This window comes from Cyprinodon tularosa, unplaced genomic scaffold (genome assembly GCF_016077235.1).
Source record: "Cyprinodon tularosa strain WSP-4 unplaced genomic scaffold, ASM1607723v1 ctg411, whole genome shotgun sequence".
Lineage (NCBI taxonomy): Eukaryota > Metazoa > Chordata > Actinopteri > Cyprinodontiformes > Cyprinodontidae > Cyprinodon > Cyprinodon tularosa.
Genome location: NW_024039132.1, coordinates 598,803 through 624,043, shown reverse-complemented (window position 1 = coordinate 624,043; position 25,241 = coordinate 598,803). Strand labels below are relative to the sequence as shown.

The window sequence follows — 25,241 nt, the reverse complement described above, 5'->3', positions numbered from 1 at the left end:
TTTGCCTGGAGGGCTCTATAGAAATCTGGCAACCTATTGAACGAAGTTGAACTGAGAGAGTGTGCCATTCACAGACACCAGAATAAACGAGTTCACAATAATGTTCATCTGTCAGTTCATGTTCGCCCAAAATATGAACGAGTTCATGAACTTTCGTTCAATGAACGCGTTCAGACACAACACTGACAATAACGATCTGGCAAGCTAGAAGGGACAAGTTGAATGTTGGACAATAGTCAAATTCTCTGAACTTTTTGTTTAATGTAATACCTATGTCCTGCATAAGTACTGTTTAAAATAAACAAAGATAATGTTGAAAAAAAGATATTTAGGATTATTCTTATTCTCATCTATTAATCAGGAGAAATATGCTGCTCTTGCTTTACAAAGGGTCCTCTTATACAGCAGTAAACTATTTTTCCAGAATAGGCAGGATTGATCCTGCCTAGTCTGTTGAGTGTTGAGCGTGATTTCCCCTCCAGTTTCCTAGCATTTTGCTTCAAAATGCGCAGCTCTGCTTTAAACCAAGGAGCCAGCTTTCTATTTTTAATGTTTTTCATTTTTAAATGAGCTGTGTTGTCTAAGGCAGTACACAGAGAACTAGCATCAACAAATTCATCAAACTGGGAAGGGAAATAAACTAAGCTTTTGCACTGTGCAGCACTGCTCAGAAACAGAGTGTGAAAGTGAAACAGATTCTTTATAATTCAAAACTGCACTATCTGATAATGATCTGCTAAAGTGGAACCTTCTTTTGGGGGAGGAGAACTATGATAACGTATTCCTGAAGGTTATTAAAAAGTGGTCAGGTTGTGGTTGTGAGGAAATGCTGTTATTTCTTCACTTTCTATACCATATGTCAGCACAAGATCCAAAGTATGAAGATTAGAATGTGTGGGACTTTTCACAATTTGAACAAAGCCAATAGTGTCTAAGATAGCATTATAGGCTGCTCTTAAAGCTATAGTGTGTAACTTTTAGCGACATCTAGTGGTCACACTGCAGACTGCAGCAACATGAACATCTCCCCCCCACCGCTTCTCCCCCCCAACAGTACGGCGAGCGTTACGGGACAAAATGTCTTCCACGACGTCCGCATCACCTACCTTCTCAAGTGATGGGGTTTGTTTACATAGATAATTTTACAGATAGTATTTTATTAGTCTGTGTAGGGTATAGATTTCATGTAGACTTAAGATAATAAATATACCCGTTATTTTTTCTACATCGTTGTGACATTTTGGCGATCTCGCAATCGCTAGTTTGTTGGCTCTGCACTGCCATAGTGCAAAGATGTCTGCCTCCATGGCTGCGAGACCCACTCCTATGTAATTATAAATAACGAATTCTAAGGCAACGCAAATATTAAGGTTAAGAGGCTGAGCTCGTAGATGATGATAAATAACATAGTTATGTATAATATATTACATTTCTGACTGTATATCCCTGTAATTATTACACACTGTAGCTTTAAGCTATCACCTTCAATGTCAGCATGGATTTTAAAATCCCCCACTATGATGACCCTGTCAGTATTAAAATTATTTTGATACTAGTTCCTTTATGATACCAAATCATAAAGGAACTCCGAAAACTCATCTAAAATTTCAGAGTAAGGACCTAGTGGACGATGCAAAGTTACAACAAGAAGAGGTTTTTTGGTTTTGCAATTTGGATAAGGGAAACTAAGAGTTAAATGTTCAAAAGAGTTGTAATTATTGCTTGCCTTTGGAGTAATCAGTAAGTCAGACTGAAAGATTGTTGCTACTCCTCCTCCTTTCCCAGAACTTCTGGGTATGTGAAAATTTAAATACTAGAAAGAGTTGCCTGATTTATGCTCACATAATCCTCTTGCTGCAGCCAAGTTTCTGTAAGGCAACATAAATCAATGTGATTATCACGATTTAAGTCATTAACCAGCAGGCTTTTTGAGGAAAGAGATCTTATGTTAAATAGACCACCTTTAATCGTTTTAACTTTTTCCCCAATTGGAGGTACTTTAATTTGAATTAGATTATCATGATTTACTCGTTTGGGAATCTTCGCTAACTTTTTAGTTTTTGGTCGTGGGAAAGACAGTGTCTGGATGGAGTAATGAGTGGGTAACAGTACAAAAGCTGCAGAGACTCCACCCTGGGTGGTCAGGGATTTGGAGGACTAATAAATTTGGCCAGATTTCCAGAAAGAAGAGCTGCATCATCCAAAGTGGGATGGATGCCGTCTCTCAGAATCAGACCAGGCTTTCCCGAAAAGGATTGTAAATTATTAATGTCGCCCACATTGTTTCAGGACACCACCTAGACAACCAGCGGTTGAATTACCACATGCAGCAAAACATGTCACCACTGATCAGATCATTGAGGGGACCAGAAAAAATGACCAACATTGTTTTGGCAAACTTACACACCGAAGCAACACTAATTTTAGTGACTTCCGATTGGCTTAACCTAGTGTCATTACCGCCAGCGTGAATAACAATCTTACTGTATTAAACCTTATCCTTAGCCAGCAGTTTAAAGGAATAGTACACCCAACACATGATTAGCCTTCATTTTCTACTCACCCCCATGCTGAACAACACTCTGGAGTACTTTTTTGATATCTCAAATGCATCTGGAGATCTGGGAGGCTTCTTGCTGTCTGCTGACATTCAAATAATGGAGGTCTATGGTGACCGAGACAGAAAGGTCCATAAAAGTCCACAAAAAACGTGTCAATATTCCTCCATACTGCTCGTCCAATGTATTCCAAGTGTCCTGAGTGGGTAGCATCCAGAATTTACTCGAAACGAAGTCATTTAGAATGTTTTTAGAGCATAAACAGTAGTGTATAAGATTTCCTGAAAGCGCGCACATGCACGCTCACGACGCTACGGAAGCCGGCAGACCAAACCAGCGCATTCAGCTCGGCAAAGAACTCATGCTCTTCCTCAACACTGAAGTCCTCAGACATTTTTCTTTCGTTGTTTCTTTCTTTGCACAGGTAAACAGCACATTTCATCTTCTACGCTTGCATTATTGGCAGAGCAGACGCTGAATGCGCACTTTCATCTGGTTTGGTGTGCCGGCTTCCGTAGCGTCGTGAGCGCCCATGTGCGCTTTCAGGAAATCCTATACACTACTGTTTATGCTCTAAAAACATTCTAAATGACTTCGTTTCGAGTAAATTCTGGATGCTACCCACTCAGGACACTTGGAATACATTGGACGAGCAGTATGGAGGAATATTGACACGTTTTTTGTGGACTTTTATGGACCTTTCTGTCTCGGTCACCATAGACCTCCATTATTTGAATGTCAGCAGACAGCAAGAAGCCTCCCAGATCTCCAGATGCATTTGAGATATCAAAAAAGTACTCCAGAGTGTTGTTCAGCATGGGGGTGAGTAGAAAATGAAGGCTAATCATGTTTTGGGTGTACTATTCCTTTAAGGTAGGATTTTATGTCACCCGTTCTGGCCCCCGGCAAACATTTGACCATGGTCCATGGTGTCTCTAATGCCACGTTTCTGACAATGGAGCTGCCAATTATCGGAGTGGGCTTTTCAGTTGGTGAATCACTGACAGTGGTGTCAAAAGTACACACATTTGTTTACTTAAGTAGAAGTATAGATACTGCAGTTTAAAAACACTCTTGTAAAAGTTGAAGTATCAGCTTGGCCTATTTACTCAAGTAAAAGTGGAAAAGTATGTGCTCCAAAAACAACTTAAAGTATAAAAGTATAAAATAATAAAATAAAAAAAAAACAGCTAGATGCCACTATATGAACTGAAAGCTAAATTTTTCAACTCTTTAAAAAAATTATTTGAGATAGGGCCAAGGATGAAGGAGGTCTTGTTGATCTCCATCTCCTGAAACGCTCTTGCCTGTGTCTGAGCTTTTAGACATTTCAACATCTTTTTCTGAATTCCACATTGTAGCATGGCATAGACAATTCACGTTTGCAGTTTGAAGAACACCTGCTTCTGATTATTTCCTTTAGCTAACCAATGAGTGTTTGCGTTATATGACTCATCCAATTACACTAGTTTTCACTAGATGTGGAATCTGCATTGGATAGCGCAAATGACGTGAAATTAATATTTATAAACATTAAACCATGGGGTAACCAATTAAAAATCAGCGGGGTCTGAATAAAGAAAATCATCAACCAGTAAAGGTCCAGAAACATTTTTAATGATCTGTTACTTTAAACAGAATTTAACAGTGAAATAAAATGAGGTATATATGTATTCATGTTATACATTGAATAAAAAAAATATATATACATATATATATATATATATATATATATATATATATATATATATATATATATATATATATATATAGTATATATATATATATATACAGAGAAAGAGAGATAAATTGCCAGAAATTGCACCCTGCGCTATCTTAGAGGAGTTGACACTTGTATGACTTTATTCCTGTATATCCATCAGTATTTAAAACAATGACAGCGCAATTGTGGCTGTCTGATCTGAAGCCTCATTTGGAGATCCTAAACAGGCTTTTGAAAATTTGATAATTTGCTGCTGTAATATTATAGATTTTTTACAATAACAAGCTAGCAGAAAAACAGAAATACAATTATGGAGCATTTAGTATTGTAGAAAGCCCACGCCGTTTCTGTTCCGTTTCTGTCTCTTTCCTTGTAAGTGTGAAATGTCCCATGTTCCTGAATGCACCATAGCTATCTGACGCTCGTTTATGCATCACACTGGTCAGTGAGCGCTGTGCTCTGTAGATGCGGGTTTGATTTTCCGCTTAAGACAAAGCTTTGCAGTTTCCAAACTCCCGCCGGCTATCACTGTTTATTGTTGTGTGTTAATAACAAGAGACTACAACAAATAAATCAGCCGTACCTTGGACGAAATCTTTGGATTTAATGTTGTTCATAACACCTGTACTTTTGTAAATGAATCTGCCAAATAACCAAATTTTTTTTCCCAAAAGAGGTATATTTAAAAGTTTTTATATAATTAATATAACGAGTAGCTCCGTCATATTTTAATCCGTTTTCCTCGTTGATAGTCGCAGTTGTACAGAGCGAGGCACGCTGGCGCAAATGGGGATGCATATCTCGGCAGGCATGCACTTTTCGACATAACACCAGCGCCTTGTCTGCCAATCCGTGACCTCTGCATTAAACCGAAGCCAAGAGTAATGAGTAACTGCTGAGATATGCATCCCCAGTTGCGGGAGCGCGCCTCGCTCTGTACAACTGCAGATCAACAAGGAAAACGGATTAAAATGTGACCAATGGAGCTACTTGTTGTTATATTAATGATATAAAACGTTTAAATATACCTCTCGTGGGAAAGAAATTGTGGTTATTTGGCAGATTTATTCACAAAAGTAAAGGGTGTTATTAACAACATTAAATCCAAAGATTTTGTCCGAGTTACGGCTGATATATTTGTTCTAGTCTCTTGTTATTCACACACAACAATAAACAGTGATAGACAACGTGAGTTTTGAAACTGCAAAGGTTTGTATTAAGCGGAAAATCAAACGTGCATCTACACAGCACAGCGTTCACAGATCAGTGTGTTGCATAGCTATGATGCATTCAGGAGCATGGGTCATCTGGATTTTTCATTTTGGAACGGACTTTGAACTTTGAACTTTGCTTTGAGTTTGGACGATATGGACCTCCTTTGTGGACATATTATTAAAAATAGAAAGAACAGGCAGTTTTGGACTTTCAGTTATTTATTACGTTTTTTTTTTTTTTTTATAATTCGTTGTTTCTAAAAATCAACAAGAATCTTACTAAGTGGCTGGATATTTTTACTTTCGTATCAAAATTATAATGTAACATATTTTACCTGATTTCCTGTGACAGAATCCCCCTTGAGTATTTGTGAGTTCTGCTTTTAATCAAGCTGAATTTTACATCTGTACACAGTTCACTTGACGCGCTTCAGGAGCATTGTTGCTTCTAAAGCACATCTGACCTTAATGTGTACAAAAATGAACCAGCAGAAGCTTTTCGCTGCTCAAAGCGTGTGCGGTGTGGACGTAGCAATAGCGACACCTTCGACTGTGTTGGTTTCTTAGTGTTGGATGTTGAACTTGGCCAGCAGACCAAACCAGCGCATTCAGCTCGGCAAAGAACTCATGCTCTTCCTCAACACTGAAGTCCTCAGACATTTTTCTTTCGTTGTTTCTTTCTTTGCACAGGTAAACAGCACATTTCTTTTTCTACGCTTGCATTATTGGAAGAGCAGACGGTGAATGTGCACTTTCATCTGGTTTGGTCTGCCGGCTTCCGTAGCGTCGGGATCGCGCATGTGCACGCTTTCAGGAAATCCTATACACTACTGTTTATGCTCTAAAAACATTCTAAATGACTTCGTTTCGAGTAAATTCTGGATGCTACCCACTCAGGACACTTGGAATACATTGGACGACCAGTATGGAGGAATATTGACACGTTTTTTGTGGACTTTTATGGACCTTTCTGTCTCGGGCACCATAGACCTCCATTATTTGAATGTCAGCAGACAGCAAGAAGCCTCCCAGATCTCCAGATGCATTTGAGATATCAAAAAAGTACTCCAGAGTGTTGTTCAGCATGGGGGTGAGTAGAAAATGAAGGCTAATCATGTTTTGGGTGTACTATTCCTTTAAAGGTACACTATGCAACCGGTGTTGATTTTCCAGCGAAGCTCCCCCCAGAGGGCGAAAGTAAAAGTGCACTGTCGTAAATATGCACAGCCGTTCTCCTGGTTTCTCCGTCAAGCCAGGTGCGGTTGTATTGAGCTTAGCAGACAGGCGAACGCAACTAATGACTACAGTAATGCTGCGTTCACACCGCAGCTGACGCGACAGAAGCAGCGAGTTTACATGCAAAGTCAATGGTTGACGTGCGTCAAGGCGCAGCAAAAGGTCCCGCGGCGCGTTTTGAGCAGCAGGCGCAGCACATCTGAGCAGCTGAAGCAGCGTTTAAGCATCTGACACAGGGAGTGAGACACAGCGCTGATGATCACTCCTCTTAAACAGTTTATTGACGCCTAAATTAACTTAAAATGCAGAAATCTGCCGGCAGAATATGCAGTTTGGGTTATTTAGATGAAAAACACCTACCAGCTGCCGCGGTGAACCGCGAGGAGGCGACCCGGCCAGAGGCTGCTGATGAAGGGATCCCTACTGTCGGCGCACCGCTGGTATGTGGGGGTCTGAGCAGCTCCGACAGAAAAAATATTGAAGGCAGGATAATAATCTGAATGAACTGACGGCACTGATTACGTTTTCAGGTGTATTTTCTCACTTAAACACATATTAAAACTACTTTATTCCCACTGATCACAGCAAATATAGCTGCAAGGCAGAGAAAGGATAGTGAAGCTCCGCCCAACGCGCGTCAGACACACTTTTGCACCGTGCAGCCAGAGCAGCAAAGCTGCTTCAGCAGCGCGTCAGAACTAACTGGTACAAGCAGTAAAAATTAAGCAGCAGACGCAATTTTGCTGCGTCCGATGTGAACGTAGCATAACTGCACAAAGATCGCCACTGTGCTAGCAACGAGCATGCTTTTAACTGGGGCCGTGTAGCAGTTCCCGCCGTAAAGCAAGACCGACTCTCGCGAGACTTCTGAGCCTGTGGGTGCGGGTCGGTGCTCCTGCAATTGCGGTATTTCCCCCACAGACCACCAGGGCGGCCGAGAATACCTTTGTTCAACCTGAAATGAACCATTTAATCATCCATAACGTTATGGAACACATTAATTAACTGAAAAATGTTGCATAGTGTGCCTTTAATCCGAAAATGTAACGGCGTGACTGGCTTTAAGGTGGGTGGATATAGAGGACATTTAAAGGTTACTGAGAAAACGCTGCTCCTGATTACATCTTTGGAAAATGTTACCACGGTAACAGACACAGAGGATGAGTGACCGCTGTTTGTCATACAACGAAAACCTGGTTGTTGTTTTTTTATTATTTTATATTTAACTAACTTGGTGTTTTCATTAAATGTGCTTGTGAAACAGACCTCTGCATTTTGTTCTGTTATGAAGGTTAAAGTATTGGAGTTGTTCAAGTTTGTTAAGTTTATACATTTTAAACTTAAGAAAACCCACATCGACTCGTACTCTAAAACAAGATTACAATAGTGTTATCTCAATATGCCTTAATTTCTTCTGATGGTGATTTAAAGTCAAAACTTTATTGCAGAGTACAGGCTATCTGGACACTAGGAGCTTCTTGTGCTCACTTTAGGTTTGTGCTAAAATTTAGAAGCCAGCCTTTTACTTTGTTGTAAATAATAGAGCAATATATGCATTGTCACTAAGCCATGAATTATGGCTCAGTGAGAAAAACTGAATTTCTAGAAAAAAGACGGTAAAATGATGTTCATGATTTTGTCACTCTTTAGCATTTTATAAACAGATTTTGAGGATAGTCATCATTTAATATTACTAACTATTATGTAAACTTAATTGTAATCTTAATTATCTGGACTTATTTTTTGTTTGTATTTCTAGTTTTAAAATATGTTTTGCACAAAGCTAAACAGGATACATTTCTATGATTAATACATGCATGTGGACTTACATGTCTGGAGAAGTAATAGAAGCTGATCATCATAACGAATATCATAACTGTCATTGTGAACTTGGAGGGAACCATGTCAGAGCTAGAAAAAAAACAAACAAAAAAACAATATCATAATGCTGAAAGATTTGGTGCATTAAACATTCTCCAGTTTAAGTGAAGGAAGAAGCTGGATATGCTTGTATATGTAGGTATGGATTTAATCATTTGGTTTCAACAAGATTTGTGGTGCTCAGGGGATTATTATTAAACAAAATAAAATTCACTAAAAGGATTAACCGCATCACATGACGCACTTTAGGTAAACTCATATGCACTATATTGCCAAAAGTATTTGCTCAACGGTTATAAGAATTTTTGATTCCAGAAGTGCATTTGTGAGGTCATACACTAAGTTGATGTTAGGTGAGAAAGCCTGGCTATCAGTCTCCACTCTAATTCATCCCAAATGTGTTGTTACTTATCTGCCGGAATACATGAGTTTAAGAGGTTCAGAGTGCAGGCTGGTGCCAATCTGCACTGATTGTTTTTAGGGAACCAATCAGTGCTATATAAACTTCTCACCTGTAGAGCTGAGGCCTGTTTTCACCTAGCCGGCTATTTGGTACATGCTTTGCATGCTCTTTGTCATTATTTGAAGCTTTGTTATGGGAGTCTATGGGCAAGTTAGGTTTGGGGTACCCTGTACATTTCCATCATATAGGTTTTCTTTCTGCTATGCACACTGTCACGGCCCTTTCCTCTGACCTGCCGGGGCGGTTCCTCCTGTAGGCAGAGGCGGGTCTTACTAGTTGGAGTCACTTGGGCTCCTTATATAAGTTGGGCTCCACTAACACTGGCTGCGTCTCAATTCGCGGGCTGCGTACTTCCGAGGACGCAGCCTACCTAGCCTCCGGAGGACCCAGACTTGGTAGGCTGCTCCGGAGGATCCTCAGCCGTTGGTAAATGGGACGGTCTAGCCTTTGGAGCACTTCCTGGTTGCGACACGACGTCATCACGTTTACCCCAAACACAGCGCGAAACAAAATCCGACAGCTCGAGACATACGGAAAGAACCAACAAAAAAATAGATATGGAAATTTTTATTTTTTTTATTTACTTGTTATTGGAGGAGGAGAGTCGGCTTTGACGGCTTCGGCGGCAGCAAAACCTGCGACGGATTTTTCTCAGGCTGGCAGAGCGCAGTGGAGAGGTAAGATTTACCTGCTATTATTCTAACCCACAGGGCCTGCTAATGATCAGAATATACCAGTTATTAAATAAACGCTTGTCAGCAGATTGATGAATAGGTTTAAATATCAAGTTTTATATTTATTTGTAAGTTTATGATTTATTTGTTTGTAACTTTAGTAATTTGAATTGAATAGTTAAATGTGTACAAACCCTGTAAATAACTGACTTAAATCACTACTTTCACCATTACTAATGTTGTGTTGAGAAGCCAAACTGTTGAGAAATAAATCATTTTTGTCTAAATTGTTATCCCCTTACTGCCTGATTTTATTTGCAATTTTATATATATATATATATATAAACATAATACAGGAAAAAAAATATATAAAAACGAAAAAAATAAGTTAAATAGTGGATCTAGATGTAGTAAAATTTAATTTCTAATAAATCATGTAATAAAGATAAGGAAAAAAAGATAGATGACTGAATAAAAATACATATTTTTGTCTTTTTTTTTCTACAGGTCATAAGAGCCCGAGAGGATGAAGAGCAGGACGTCATGCCAGAGGATGAGGAGGGGGAGAAGGTGTAGGAGGCAGTCAGTGGTGCTCACTGGCGGGACCAGCTGTCTGCCGAGGTGTCTGACCTGGAGGAGGGTCTACCCGACCACCGTTACATTTAGATGGCAAGTAGAATCACATTTTAGCTGTTCTCATTTCAGGGTTATGAAAACAGTTTTAGTAAAGTCATTATTTTCTGCGTCTTCTTGAACATTTTTAGTAACATGGCAGCCATCGATTGGATCAGCAGTGGAGAGAGGCAACCCCCACCCCCCAGATGATGTCCCACTCGCAATCAGAAGACTCCAAGCTCATCTGTGTGGCATCCCATCCAGTTCAGCACCACCAGGGACTCCTGCTCAGTCACAATTGTGTATATATATATATATATATATATATATATATATATATATATATATATATATATATATATATATATATATATATATATATATATATATATATATATATATATATATATATATATATATATATATATATGTTCTCTAGTAATATTTACTGTATATCTTCTGTAAATAGTTGTAGTAGTTAATTTTAAAATCTAATGTCAATAGTTAAAAATGTTTGTAATAGTTTATTGTAAATACTTGCTTCTCTAAAAATAAACTGATGTCACTGAGATGTTGTTCTAAGTTTACTTAAATTACAAAGAAGTGATGAAACAGATTATGTAAAAAGGTTAAAAGACTTTAAGAACACACCTACAACAATAACTTTTATAAACAATTTCATAATTTAATTTAATAACAGCAACACAGAACTTCAACTTGTTAAAAAAAAAAACACCAAAAAAATTATAACATCTGTCCACCATCCTCTCCAATAAATGAAATAATCTGTCCATCCTTTCCCGCCTCCCTCTGCCATCTGATATCCTCCCTGATTAAATCCACCAACTCGTCACTCCTTCTTCTCTTCCTCCTTTCCCTCCTCCCTCATCCTCATTCTCTTCCTCATCTTCACCCTGATGCTGCTCAGCCTCTGCAGCATCTAGCCCTGGTGTGTCCTCAGGGATGGAGGCAATTAGGACAGGTGGGGTAATAGAGGGCCTCCGTCCTAATACCTCATCCATGAGGACAAACCAGGGCCAGGTGGCAGCAGTAGGATTCCCACTGACCCGCTGCCCTGCCCTGGATCTTTCCATTCCTAAAGTAGAGGAAAACAATTTGTATCAACAGATGCTATTTTCTGTAGTGTTTCTTTAAAGCTAGAAAAAGGAAGGTTTCATGACTTGGATGGATTAATGAAATTCTACAGAAAAAGACTTTGGAATGGTAACCTGGAGATTACTTTTTTCAAGCTTACTCAAAGTGTAAATTAACATGAATATAATAAATGAAATATGTAATTTTCCCTACACACACACACACATACATACATATACATATATATATATATATATATATATATATATATATATATATATATATATATATATATATATATGAGATTTACAAAAAGTGGCATCTGGGCATCATTTGATGTGATCAAAAGATTATATTTGTACGTTGGTGTTTGAACAGGACTTCTTTTAACTTGTGTGACTTTTACATAGAAATGCAACATGTAGATGGAATTCTGCCTCAACTCTTCCCTCCATCCGACTGCAGCAGTATTTTTGGCCCCGATGATAAGGTGGTCATTTTATCCACTCCTCTGTCTGCTCCCTGGAACAAAATGACATGTAAAGCATATTTCTGTTATGTCAACAGGCAAAATGACTGTTCTGTATAATTACGCCTGTATTGTTCTTAAAGCGAATTATACTTTAAACATTATACTGTACTGTAAATAAACTATACGTTATTGAGTATTAAAACAAAACGTTTGCAGTATTGACAGCCCAGTACAGCTCGACTAATGTTATTTCTTCAGATGCATTAAGCTTTAACAGCTCTAATCCTTTGTTATAAACTGTATGAGAATAAATAGATCCGATTAGTGAGGGATACGGCTATCAGTACAGTAAGATGTAGGTTAAAATAAAAAATAGTGACATTTGTATGAAGGCTTTTAATTGTTGATGAACATCACGTTTCAACAGGTTAGCTCTAAGCTTTAGCTTTAGCAGGTCCTACACATTCCGGTGGCTCCGTTACCGTCATGTATTTTAATAGATGTTCATTAAAAAAACAAAAACAAACTACTTACATTTAAAGGTGTTCTCCGAATTACTGTCGGCGCTGCTGCTGCTGCTTTCGGTTGTCCGTAACTTGAAGAAAATCCGACTTTCTTCTTCTTCTTCTTCAACTACTAAAAAAAAAAAAAAAGAAGCGCGCAAAGCACCTCGGGAAATCTAGCGGGAGGCGAGGCCACTAAGGACGGTAGCGATGCATCCTCAGAATTCGGGGAAAAGGAGGACGCATTTTGAGGCTGCATTTTAAGCGTCCTCAGAATTTTTGCCAAATGGGACGGCCTCCGCGCAGCGTTGTGACGTCACCGGCCTCAAAATGCGTACTACCAAGTACGCAGCCTGCGAATTGAGACGCAGCCACTCTCTCTCTCTGCTCCTCCAGGTACTTCCTTTGTCGGTTGGTTCACTTTGATTTTGGTAACACTCAGACACATTCATGTTCACCCACTCATACACTGCACACACTAAACATTCTTACATACCCATATCTCTTCTTTGTTTTATTTAAAGTTATTTATTGGTTACAATAAAGTATTGATTGGCCTAAATCGTTTGGTGTCCCCTCCTTTTTGTCATGGGCACTGAGCCGGCCTGTGACAAGTGGGGGCTTGTCAAAGTTAAGTTAATGTTAGTTGTACCTTAGTTTTTGTGTACTTTAACAAGTTGTTGTTTGGTTAACTTAACATTCTGTTAGATTGGTTAACATTGGTATAGTTTTCCTTTTTTATCTTATCATTGATAAGTTTATTTGTAGTTTGGCTATTCTACTTGTTTTGTAGTTAATTACGTTCAGTAGTTTTGAGTAGTTAATTTTTGTTTCAGTTTTCCAAACTTTTGTTGAGGGGATGCTTTGGTTTGGCCATTTTGTTAGGAGAGAGCAGTGAGCATGTGTTACCTTTGGTTAGCTTTTTTTAGCTTCTTTGTTTGGTGACTCACTTAGGGCCTTTTTCTGGGTTTGTGTCCAGGTGGGAGTCCTCCCCTTGTGAGGTAAATCAGCGAGTGTCAATAGGAGGCTCGTGGTGTTTTTGTTTTAGGTGGCAGTGAACGTGGGTAGAGCTTCCCCATTCCCTTTTTCCCTACATCGGCTCGGGAGCACCTCAGTGGTTGTGGGGGTTGCCAGTTTCTGGTTACTTTTCACTCCACTGGTTTTGAGTGCATAAAACCGCACCACATGTGACTGCACGATAACCAGGGTTCAGTCAGTTAGCTGTTTTTGAAGACTAGTGGGGAGTGGCTCCTGTCCTAAACCCAGCCGGCAGCAGGTGAGTTTGTTTTTGTCTTTGTTAAAGGTTATATTGACTTTGCTTAAAGGAAAAATGGCTTCTATTTTGCTAAATTTTATTCAGTCACCTTCAGAATTGGCTTTAGATTTGTGTACTAAGGAGCAGTTAATTGAAATAGCTGAACATTATGACATTGAAATCAGGGATAAAAAGTTGAAAGAGATTGTTAGGGCTGATTTAAAGCAGGGTCTTATGGAGGCAGGGATTCTTGGCAGTCAGGGTGCAAGTTGTCAGCCTAGTCCACTTGTTTTAACCTTTGAGCAGCAGAGGGAGCTGTTACAAATGCAGATGGAGCTGGAGAGGTTGAGGGGTACCAATAGACCAGTTTCAGATACCAGAGGACAGTTTGATGTTGCAGGAAACATTCGTCTGTTCCCTAAATTTGATGAGTGAGATGTTGACACTTACTTCACTCTATTTGAGAGAATAACAGATTTTAGAGGTTGGACAGACTTGGATAGAACTACGTTGTTGCAATGTGTACTCACAGGTAAAGCACGTGAGGCTTTTTCAGCATTGAGTGTAGCTGACAGCAGGGTTTATGCTACAGTAAAATCTGTAGTACTGAAAGTGTATGAGCTGGTACCTGAGGCATATCGCCAACGTTTTCGTTTTAGGAAAAGGTTAGATTCACAGACTTATTCAGAGTTTGTTCGTGGTTTGACTTCTGCATTTAATCGTTAGTCGACAGGTTCTGAGGCTACTACTTTTGAGGGTCTTTGAGACTTAATTGTGTTAGAGCAGTTCAAAAATTCAGTGCCTGAGGCAGTTGCAACATACATTAATGAACGTAGGGCTACATCTCCATGTGAAGCAGCAGCCCTTGCAGACGAGTATGTGCTTACTCACAAAAGTCACTTTGAACCAAGCCGTGCTACTCATAGGTATGGTCTCAGACATGGTCCTTTGTCTGAAGTTTTAAATCACAAGCCCCAGCAAAAATTTGGTCATAGAGTACCAGTTAATGTCAATACCTGTAGATATTGTCTAGTTGAGGGTCACTGGAAGAAAGAGTGTCCTTTACTTAAATCTAAAAGTTCAGGTCAAGTTAAACCTACTGTAATGGCAGCTCCTGTTACACTTCCTGACCTCCAGGTTGAGCTGTTGCAGTCACAGGTTAAGGTTGGTTCTTCTCCTTGTGATTTCTCAGCTTTTATTTCTGATGGTGTAGTGTCTTTGGTTGGTGATAGCAAAGGAGTCCCAATTAAAATTTTGAGAGATACAGGAGCTTCGGATTCTTTTATTTTAGAATCTGTGTTGCCATTTTCTAAAATGTCTGATACGGTTTGTTGTGTCATTGTACAGGGCATGGGGTTAGTTCTATTTTCCTCTCCTTTACATAAAGTCACTTTAGCTTGTGGTTTTGTAGAAGGTAATGTAGATGTTGGGGTACGGCCCCAGTTGCCAGTAGAGGGAGTGCACATGATTTTGGGGAATGACCTTGCAGGGTGTAAAGTGTGGGCAGATGGTAATCCCAACATCTTTAAAAACCCAACTTCTGTGTCCCCTGTAGGTCTATCTTTGCAGTGTAGTAGTGTGCCTTCTGATGTATTTCCTGTTTGTGCTGTAACCCATGCTGCCTCTAGAGTTAAGGAGGGTGAGGTTAAGCCAGAAAATTTTGAGTTGCCATTCAAACTTCAGACAGAACAGTTGTCTACTTCTAAAGATACATCAGTAGCTGAACAAAAAGCTGATACAACTTTGTCTAATCTTTTTGCTAATGTTGTGCCTGAGTCAGTTGTGAGAGTGCAATGTGTTATTTCCTTCTGGGTGAAGTTTTAGTTAGGAAATGGGTTCCACATAGTGACCAGGGTTTGGGAGATCCAGTCTTTCAAGTAGTTGCCCCAACTGTATTGAGAAACGAGGTTTTACAAACATCACATGGTGACATAGCAGGTCATCTGGGTGTACGTAAAACTTATGACCGTATTCTCCGTAATTTTTTTCTGGCCACGTCTTAAAAGAGATGTAGCTCAGTTTATTAGGACTTGTCATACATGTCAGCTCACCAGCAAACCAAACCAGGTAGTCAAGCCAGCACCTTTGTACCCAATCCCAGCCATAGGGCAGCCTTTTGAACATCTCATTATTGATTGTGTTGGCCCATTACCATGATCTAAGTCAGGGCATAGCTATCTATTGACTGTAATGTGCCAGGCAACTAGATATCCGGCTGCTTTTCCACTTTGCACGATAACTTCAAAGTCAGTTGTAAAAGCATTGACCCAGTTTATTTCTACATTTGGTATTCCAAAAGTTATTCAGTCAGATCAGGGTTCTAATTTTACCTCCCATATGTTTGCCCAAATTCTTAAACAGCTTGAAGTTAAACATAACAAGTCTACTGCATTCCATGCTCAAAGTCAAGGAGCTTTGGAACGTTTTCATCAGACTTTAAAGTCTTTGCTACGTGCATACTGTACAGAGTTGTCAGCAGACTGGGAGGAAGGGTTACCCTGGTTGTTACTAGCCGCTCGTGAAGTAGTGCAGGAAAGCACAGGGTTTAGCCCAAATTATTTGGTGTTTGGTCACAAAGCCCGAGGGCCATTAGCAGTTTTGCAGGATGGTTGTTTGCCTGATGAACCACCTCAAAAACTTCTTGACTATGTGAATGGATTCAGACTGAAGTTGTACAGGGCTGGTGAATTGGCTAAGGAAAGGTTGGAATTGTCTCAAAGGAAAATGAAACAAATATGACAAACAAGCTGAGCTGCGTGAGTTTAGTCCGGGTGATCGTGTCCTTGCTCTTTTGCCACTTGTAAGTTCACCGTTTCAGGCAAAGTATTATGGTCCATTTACGGTGTTGCGTAAAGTGTCAGATTTAAACTATCTCATTGAAACCCCAGGTCATAGGAAAACCTCTAAATATTGTCACATAAACCTGCTGAAGTCCTATCATTCTCGTAGTCCAGTTCAGGTTGAAAGGACTTCAGTGGGGAGGTCAGCGTTGGCTGTTGCACCCATCATTGTCCCTACTGGCCTTAACTTTTTGGAGGGGGGAGAAGAGGAGGTAGTTGTGGTGTCAGATTAAGTTTTAAGAGGTCGTTTGAAAAACTCTTAGACTTTGCAAAATCTTAGTCCACTGGTAGATCATCTAGATTGTGGTAAACGTGACGAGTTGGTGGCCCTCATTAGAAGTTATCCTGCTTTGTTTTCTGACACTCTTTCACAGACTCATTTAATCGAGCATGACATAGACATTGGAGAGGCTAAACCCATTAAACAAAAGTTTTCCGAGGAGAAGAAACAACAGTTGGAGACAGAGGTGCAATACATGTTGGAAAATAAAATTGCTGAGCCATGCTCTTCCAATTGGGCATCACCCTGTCTTTTGGTTAGAAAGTCTGACTCAACTTTTAGACCTTGTACTGATTATCGAAAAGTAAACAATGTCACTAAAGCAGATCTTTTTCCTCTTCCCAGGATGGAGGACTGCATAGATCAAGTTGGGTCAGCAAAGTTTGTTAGCAAATTTGATCTTCTTAAAGGGTACTGGCAGGTGCCTTTGACAAAGAGAGTCCGTAAGATTGCTGCATTTGTCACTCCATCTGGCTTGTACTGTTACAACGTAATGCCTTTCGGGTTGCGGAATGCTCCAGCCACCTTCCAGAGGCTGATGAATCTGGTGGTGTCAGGTCTGGAAGGGTGTGCCGTGTATCTGGACGATGTAGTCGTTTACTCAGATTGTTGGGAGGAGCATATCCGGCGACTACAAGCCCTATTTGAAAAACTGGTGTGGGCCAGGCTGACTGTTAATTTGGCAAAGTGTGAGTTTGCTAAAGCCACCGTGACTTACCTTGGAAAAATTGTTGGGCAGGGTTTTGTTCGTCCTTTGGAAGCAAAGATCGTCGCTGTGAAGCAGTTCCCACAGCCAACCACCAAGAAGGAACTAATGCGCTTCCTTGGAATGGCAGGCTACTACCGTGCCTTTTGCAAAAACTTTTCTGTAGTAGTGTCTCCCCTGACCAACCTGTTGAAGGCCAAGGCTGAGTTCATCTGGTCCACCCAGTGCCATGCAGCATTTGAGGCAGTAAAGGCTCTTTTGCGTTCAGCTCCTGTGTTGGCAGCGCCACGTTTTGGTCAACCCTTCCAATTACAGGTAGATGCTAGTCAGATGGGGGCTGGGGCTGTCTTACTGCAGGAAAGTGACAAGGGAGTGGAGTGTCCCGTCAGTTTCTTCTCCCGGAAATTTAAGTACCAGCAAAACTATTCGGTCATAGAAAAGGAGGCACTAGGCCTCATCTGCGCTTTACAGCACTTTGAGGTCTATGTCGGCTCTGGTTTGACTCCTTTGACAGTTTTCACTGACCATAATCCACTTACATTTTTGAAGTCTTTGCAGAATCCCAACCAGCGGCTGATGCGTTGGGCCTTGTTCCTACAGCCTTATAACCTTGACATTAGACACATCAGTGGTAAAAGTAACATTATAGCTGATGCTTTGTCCCGTGCTCCATTGAACTAACTATTTGTTTCTCTGCTCTCCCCTGCTGGTTCTCTCTTCCTCCTTCTCTTAAACTGCTCCCCAGGTACCAGGGCTGCTGAGATGGAGGAATGGACAGTTGGTCAGGGGATGCAGAGCAACTACTAGAGCCGGGACTGGTAGCTATTTGTATTTTGGGGAACATTTTGAATTCGCTCTAATGTAGGCCAAATGTTGGGTTGAGGGTGGATTCCTCATTTTAAGGAGGGGGGTGTCACGGCCCTTTCCTCTGACCTGCAGGGGCGGTTCCTCCTGTAGGCAGAGGCAAGTCTTACTAATTGGAAGCACTTGGGCTCCCTATATAAATTGGGTTCCACTCACTCTCTCTCTCTCTGCTCCTCCAGGTACTTCCTTTGTTGGTTGGTTCATTTTGGTTTTGGTAACACTCAGACACATTCATGTTCACCCACTCATACACTGCAAATACTAAACATTCTTACATACTCATATCTCATCTTTGTTTTATTTAAAGTTATTTATTGGTTACAATAAAGTATTGATTGGCCTAAATCAGACATGGGCAATGTGGAGTCAACAAGTCATCTCCATGTCATGTATTTAATCTACCCAGCCAATTAACCAGGTGAGTCCAATCTGCACAGTTTAATTCACGGTGAAGATTGGACTCACCTGCTTCAGTGGCTGGGTAGAACAAATACATGACATGGAGATGACTTGTTGACTCCACATTGCCCATGTCTGGCCTAAATCGTTTGGTGTCCCCTCCTTTTGGTCATGGGCACTGAGCCGGCCTGTGACAACACTTGCGAAAGAGGTTGGTGCCATCTTATTAGATGAGAATAGCCAGATTTGTTTCTTCTTTCTTTGGTTTAGATGACAGATAAGACTGGTTTTGTTTTATTTATTTTTTTGGGCTAATGTAATTGCCCCTTTCTTCCTCACAGATTTTTTATTTTATTTTTGGGATATACTTCTTGAGGAGGAAGATAAATCCTTTTCCTTCACAAGGAGTCTGTCCCTTTATTACTGCTGTGCTGTGTTTCTGCCCTCCTTCCACTGTGGGGTGGTAAAATAATGGGGGGCTCGTCCAGGGTATATAATTGCTGAGCTGTAGACAGCCACAATAATACTAAGGTGCTTGTGACTTTTTTAAATGAGGTTGAGTGACTTTGAATTAATTCAGGCCCCTAGTTGTAAGAAAGTGGCATTGATTCTTATGCTGTGTTTACAAAAGATAAGATGAAGGCGGTGATTTCTGCGAGCCCCACAGGTAGTTCACCGCTGTGCATGTCAGATGCACAGTGTTTACACCCTAGACAATACCATCAAATAGGAGCAGCTTCAACTGGGTAAAGCTGAAACCCCACCGATGTGAAAACAAAAAAAAATCTCAGGAAATAGACTGAAAAGTTTTTGCTTCTTAAGTGCTGTTTTGTGCATTTTGAATGGTCATTTAATTTGGAAAAATGAAAAAAAAAAAAAAGAATAAAAAAGATCACATGTGCTGCTGTTGTTTCAGAGATATAAAAGATACATTTTTAGGTCACTCAGAAGTCAAATATTCCCCCATTATACTCCGAATTCAATTTTGTTTTTACGATAGAATCAGTTTGAATTACTGCCGATCCCAGCAGATGTTAGTGCTGCACTTGTTTCGTGAAATAAAGTTATGGTATAACATCACATGTCATTCCCGTGCTGGTATTGAATATTACAGTGGGGATGTTTACCTTATTTAGTGGCTGGAATGATTGTTAAATATTTAGTAAATCCCTTCTTAACTTCCAGACCCTCTGCTTTTGAAATGCATTTACCCCTGGCAACCCATGTCATTTCCTGTCGAGGTCTCGCTATCTGTTGTCGTTTCACAATAAAAGCACAGGTAAAACTTAACATCACAGATGCTTATTGTTCCTTAAAAAAACTTTGAGTCGCCTTGGGGAGATCATAGTTGTTTGGACAAGCCCAAAAAAGCTCTGAAAAAAAGGAGTCCAGTTTGGTTCATCTAGACCAGTGGTCTCCAACCCTGGTCCTCAAGATCTACTGTCCTACAGATTTTAGATGCATCCCTGCTTCAACACAGCTGAATCAAATGAATGGCTTGAAAAGGTAATCAATCATTTGATTCAGCTGTGTTGAAGCAGGGATGCATCTAAAAGACTGAACAACTTATGAAGTTGTGCCAGAGGACTATAGGGAACAATTTAGGAGTGATAAGAGGTCTAGGTGTAAAATAATGTGGAGTTTGCATGGGAGACAGCAATTTTATTAAATAAGTGATGTGCCTCTAAGTTAATCTTGCTGGAATATTTTAAGAATGCTCTGCCTGAGAAATTGGTGGTTTTCTTGAATGAGCAAATTGTGACTTCATTGTCAAAAACAGCAATCTTGGCTGATTAATTCATGTTAACATACCAAAATTCAGCATTTGTAGCTGCACCTGGTTCACATAGGGGTTTAACTGCCCTATGCCCACAATAACCAAAAGCAGGTCACCCAAGAAGCCAAAGCTAAGCTGCCCATACCTTCTTCACGTGAGGTAATTTTACCATCATTAAAAACAGGTAATGTCATTGCTAACTGTTTTTCATTTAAGAATAAAGCTTTGTCAACACCAACAAAGGGTATAGGTTTGCTAAAAGTATATCTCACCCCAGTAATCTGATGTCTAAAAAGAAAGATGGGCTAGATCCCTGTTTCAAACCCTTTTTCAGGGGACTCTGTTTCCATAACAGATAATCCAAAGGATAACAAACCAATCACAATACTGAGATGCACAGGAGTACAATGTATTGGAATTGTGTGCACAAAATTGCATTCAATTCAAATTAAGTCAGATCATGTGGATGGTTTTTCTGCTTTGGTGTACTTTCAACTTTGCCCATGAGAGGGATTTGCCCATAAAATAGATTTTAGACACTCCAAACAAAAGGTTAGAGGTTGAACCCTCAGTGTCCCCTGACCTATTTCTGATTGTGTGGTAATAAGAGCCCAATCAAAGAAATATGGTCTCCTAAAGCTCCCAGTTCTCGGGGTAAACCTTACAAATATTTTCTTCCTTGCCTATCATAAGAATTGTTTGATGGTAGCGACTCATTTCACTGCTTTGACCAGTCCTTCTGAACCTTTTACTTGGTCTCTGGTATGCCAACATAAGTTTCAGAATCTTAAAGGTTTGCTTTCTTGCTCTCCTGTTCTTTCCGCCCCAAATATCAGCCTGCTGTTTGACCTGGAGATAGATGCTTGAGCATTTGGGGTAGCAGCTATCCTTTTACAGGAAAATAAAGATGGCATAGACCTTCCTGTGATTTACTTCTGAAGAAACTTCATTCATCATCAAATAGACATTCTACCCTTGCGAAGGACACACTTGAATTGCCTTGAAACCTTCTCAGTGTTTGAAGTTTTGTTGTAGCAGTTTGTGGGCTGGGTTGGGGTACCCTGAAAATTTCCATAACATTGGTGTTCTTTCTGTTATGCACAATAGGTAAGCAGGTTGGAACCATCTGTGTATTGTTTTAAACATTCTTATTAGATTAGAATATATTAATTTTTTCTCTTTTTTTGCTTAGGTTAGTTTGTGCACAGCGTTCTATTAGGTTGAGATCAGAAGTCTGTGCAGGATAGTCAAGTTCATCCACAGCAGACTCTTCTATCTTTGGACCTTGCCTTGTGCAATGGTGAACAATGAAGTTGGAAGAGGACGGGTGTGCCTCCAAACTGTTTTGGTAATTGACTAGCAAGAGTTGCACTATGCACTTCAGCACAGATTCATGCAATAATCAAATAAAAGAGCAACCCTGCTCTGTCAGTTCAGGTAGTGTACCACTTCATGGCTGAGCTGCACTCTCTCACAAACCCTTCCATTTTCCTATGATACAGCTGACAGTTCATTTAAATTCAGCTTATTTATATAAGTCAATTCACAACACATGTCTTCTGAAGGCACTTCACAGTTCAACCAGTTCATACAGTCAAATTGATTCAAAGTTTTCAATCTAAGGAAAACCTGTTGATTGCATTGACACGTTGACTTGAAGGCAATCCTTCACACAGTTCAGGAATATTTAAGAATTAGGAAATCTCACAACTGAATTAGTTGCAATGGTTGTATCTATTCACAGTTCCACACTGGAATTTACTTAGCTCCTGAGTACGACCCATTCTTTGACAAATATTTGTGAAAACAGTCTGCATGACTATGTGCTTTATCTTACACACCTGTGGCCAGGGAAGTGATTGTAACAACTGATTCCATCATTTGATGGGTGAGCAAATACTTTTGACAATATACTGTAATGTATGTTTACAACATATGGTCTGCATTGTATTTCAAAATAAATAAGTTCCAAATATCTATCTTAAGTCAAAAACATACTCCTTAAGGACAGAGAAGTTTGTTATCTTTGCATAAAAAAACACCACTGTTTGGAAGTTGTTGCAGCTCTTATCTGAAATCTGGATTGACAGACATAACTTTATTCTTCCTACAGTAGCAGCCATTCAAAATGGCCCTTCACAGTCAAACGCCAGCCGAATGGCAGCCCACTTCCCTCCAACTCCCAGTGAAATCCCCTCGAACTTCCAGCCACTGGAGTGACCCCTCTGACTCAACCCTCCTGAATTACATGGTCTGACCATGTAATCGAGATGTTCTCTATAGATCTTAATGTCCACAAATCATTACAGAAAGCATATTTTAGTACAAATATTGATGTTTAAAATGGAATTGAATTGAACGACCAACCAAGGAACAGCCACGGGCCCATCAAGTAAAGTGGCGAAATTTTGAATGGCTACTGCTGTACCTACTTAAGGAAAATGACATACTACTCTGTTCTTGCTGTGTAAGTACAATTCTTTACTCTTAGAAAAAGTTGCCATTTTGGAATTTTACCTGTATTCTTGGAAGCGGACTGTGTCATAGCGGTCAAAGATGTCTTTCCAACTGTAGATGTTAACGATGCCAGTCGTTGCAGTTATGAGAATCATCAGTGTAAGTTTGACCATGTGACTGACCTGAACGAGCATGGTTGTGGCTATAAGTGCAAGCACGGCAACAAAGCTGTAATATTTAGGATTGTTCAGGCACCCTCCAAGGCTAGACTGTGAAGATGAGGAAGAAAATGGAGCCGCTGTTGTGCTGCCTGAATCTGTGACTTGAGGTATACAACTGAGCTATAAAATAAACAACATAAAGGGAAAACACTTGTTACTTTAAAGTATCTATTTATATAGCCATCATTCTTGGCCTTTAAGAGGAAGTTAAGGGGGTAGGGTTTTTTCAGATGAGAATTAGTTAAAACATTCTAAAAAACTAATGTTCTAGATGCAAAGAAATTGTCTTTTTAAAAAGATAACAAATTGCTATAACCTTATATGTTGGTAGAAATAGATAAACGCAGCATACCATATCTAGAAGGTTGGCAACGGTCAAGATGAAAATAGCTGCCATAGCCCAGGTATTTCGAGCCCAACGTGTGTGATCAATCCAGGTTGAGAAAGACACCAACCTTTTGGGAAACACCTTTGAAAAAAAGAAACCAAACATTTAAAATAGCAGTTTTCAGAGCTATCTACCATTGCAATCTATAATCTACCAATCTAGATTGCTATGAAAACTAGAATAGAATAGAAAATCCACATGAAAAAGGGATTTTCTATTTTATTCCAGTTTTTATAGCAATCTAACTCTTAATTGCCTGTATTTAGTATATTTTTAAGTCAGGAGACTTGACCAAAGCACATTACACTACATACAGTCATTCACACACACACTGATGTGTGACAAGCTACATCATAGATATGCCTGTCACGATAATCAAAAAGTCAATTAATCGCAAGATAAATAAAAACTATCCACGTCATTTAATATATCGGCTATATCGTCTCTGCCTGTGTTTTTCTCCTTCTATTGATGATGCTGGTTGAAAGGCTTAACTCCGGTGCTATCCACTGACCCCTCCCCTTCCTCATTTTTGAGGAGGGAGGAAGAGTGGACTATCGCATCAGGTAGTCAGCGCGCATCATTTTCTACTTCTGCAGCTTTAGAGCCCCATGAGGAGTTATAGGAGTTAATGAAGTAAAAAAACACATCTTATGTTGGGGGGAAAAGCTCGAAATGGAACTGGTTTGAAAACCGAGCGCGACAGCCGCAGTGTGGGAGTATTGCGGATTCAAACCAAGTAACCGAGGTGAACCGCTGAACCTATGGGAGCCAGTACATCACATTTGTCATAAAACAGTAGCAACTAAGAGCAGCAATAAAACCAACCTACACATGCACCTAAAGCACAAACACTCAGAAAAGTTTCTCCAGCTGGGGACAAAAAGTACAAGCGATGGCCCGCCTGCGTCTTCCAGTTTGCGACAGTCCACCATCACTGAAGCAATTCATCTACAGGCAGCAAACAAAAAGGACGGGACAAAGTGGCGGGTGCTCACAGAAAGCGTAGTTCATTTAATTGCTAAAGAGATGCTTCCATTTAATATTGTTGAAAAGCCGGCATTTCGAAAAATGTTGCAGACATTTGATAGACAGTATGAATTCCCCAGAAAACATACAAATCCCCACTTGATATGTTTTACATACGTATTTATTTCCACTTTTATCTTGTGTTTAGTTTTTATTAAATTGTATTTTTAGTTAACAGAGACTGAGAGCCCATTTGATTTTTATTTCTCATTTTATTTTGTTAACCAGTTCCAATGTTAAGTGTTCTGTTGAAAATAAAGCGTGTTTATCTTTGGCAGGAAATCGCATGCATTATTACGTCATTTCCATTAAATCAGTGTTAAATGGTCTTCAAACAATATTATTGTTTATCGCAATAATTTTTGAGACAATCTTTCTGCAAAATTGGTTATCGTGACAGGCCTAATCATAGACACAGCTTCCCTCCTGCTCACTGGCAGAAGCAAGGCTGCCACACACTGGCGTCACCTGTCCCTCTGACCACCATCAGTAGGCAATGCAAGTGAAGAACCAACAACCCTCCAGCTGCATCCTATGCCACCGTAGCCACTGATGGACTGAAAAGTCCAAACAAACGTTAAACAGCTACTT

General features: G+C 39.9%; 1 protein-coding gene across 6 annotated transcripts in view; it reads right to left on the bottom strand.

The window, feature by feature from the left end:
• The window catches only part of adcy3a (adenylate cyclase 3a), a 263,750-nt gene that overhangs the window by 142,847 nt on the left and 95,662 nt on the right, over positions 1–25,241 (bottom strand). For 4 of the 6 annotated variants that reach the window (XR_005281946.1, XM_038298655.1, XM_038298656.1 and 1 more), the window contains exons 13-15: positions 23,586–23,702; positions 23,073–23,353; positions 8,561–8,642 (exon numbers count right to left, since the gene is read on the bottom strand). Coding sequence is in view for 5 of the 6 variants with exons in the window: in XM_038298655.1 (XP_038154583.1) it covers positions 8,561–8,642; positions 23,073–23,353; positions 23,586–23,702 (480 nt within the window). In the remaining variant the exon portion in view is untranslated. The remainder of the gene's footprint in view (positions 1–8,560; positions 8,643–23,072; positions 23,354–23,585; positions 23,703–25,241) is intronic. The other 2 variants (XM_038298658.1, XM_038298659.1) reach the window with 2 other exon arrangements.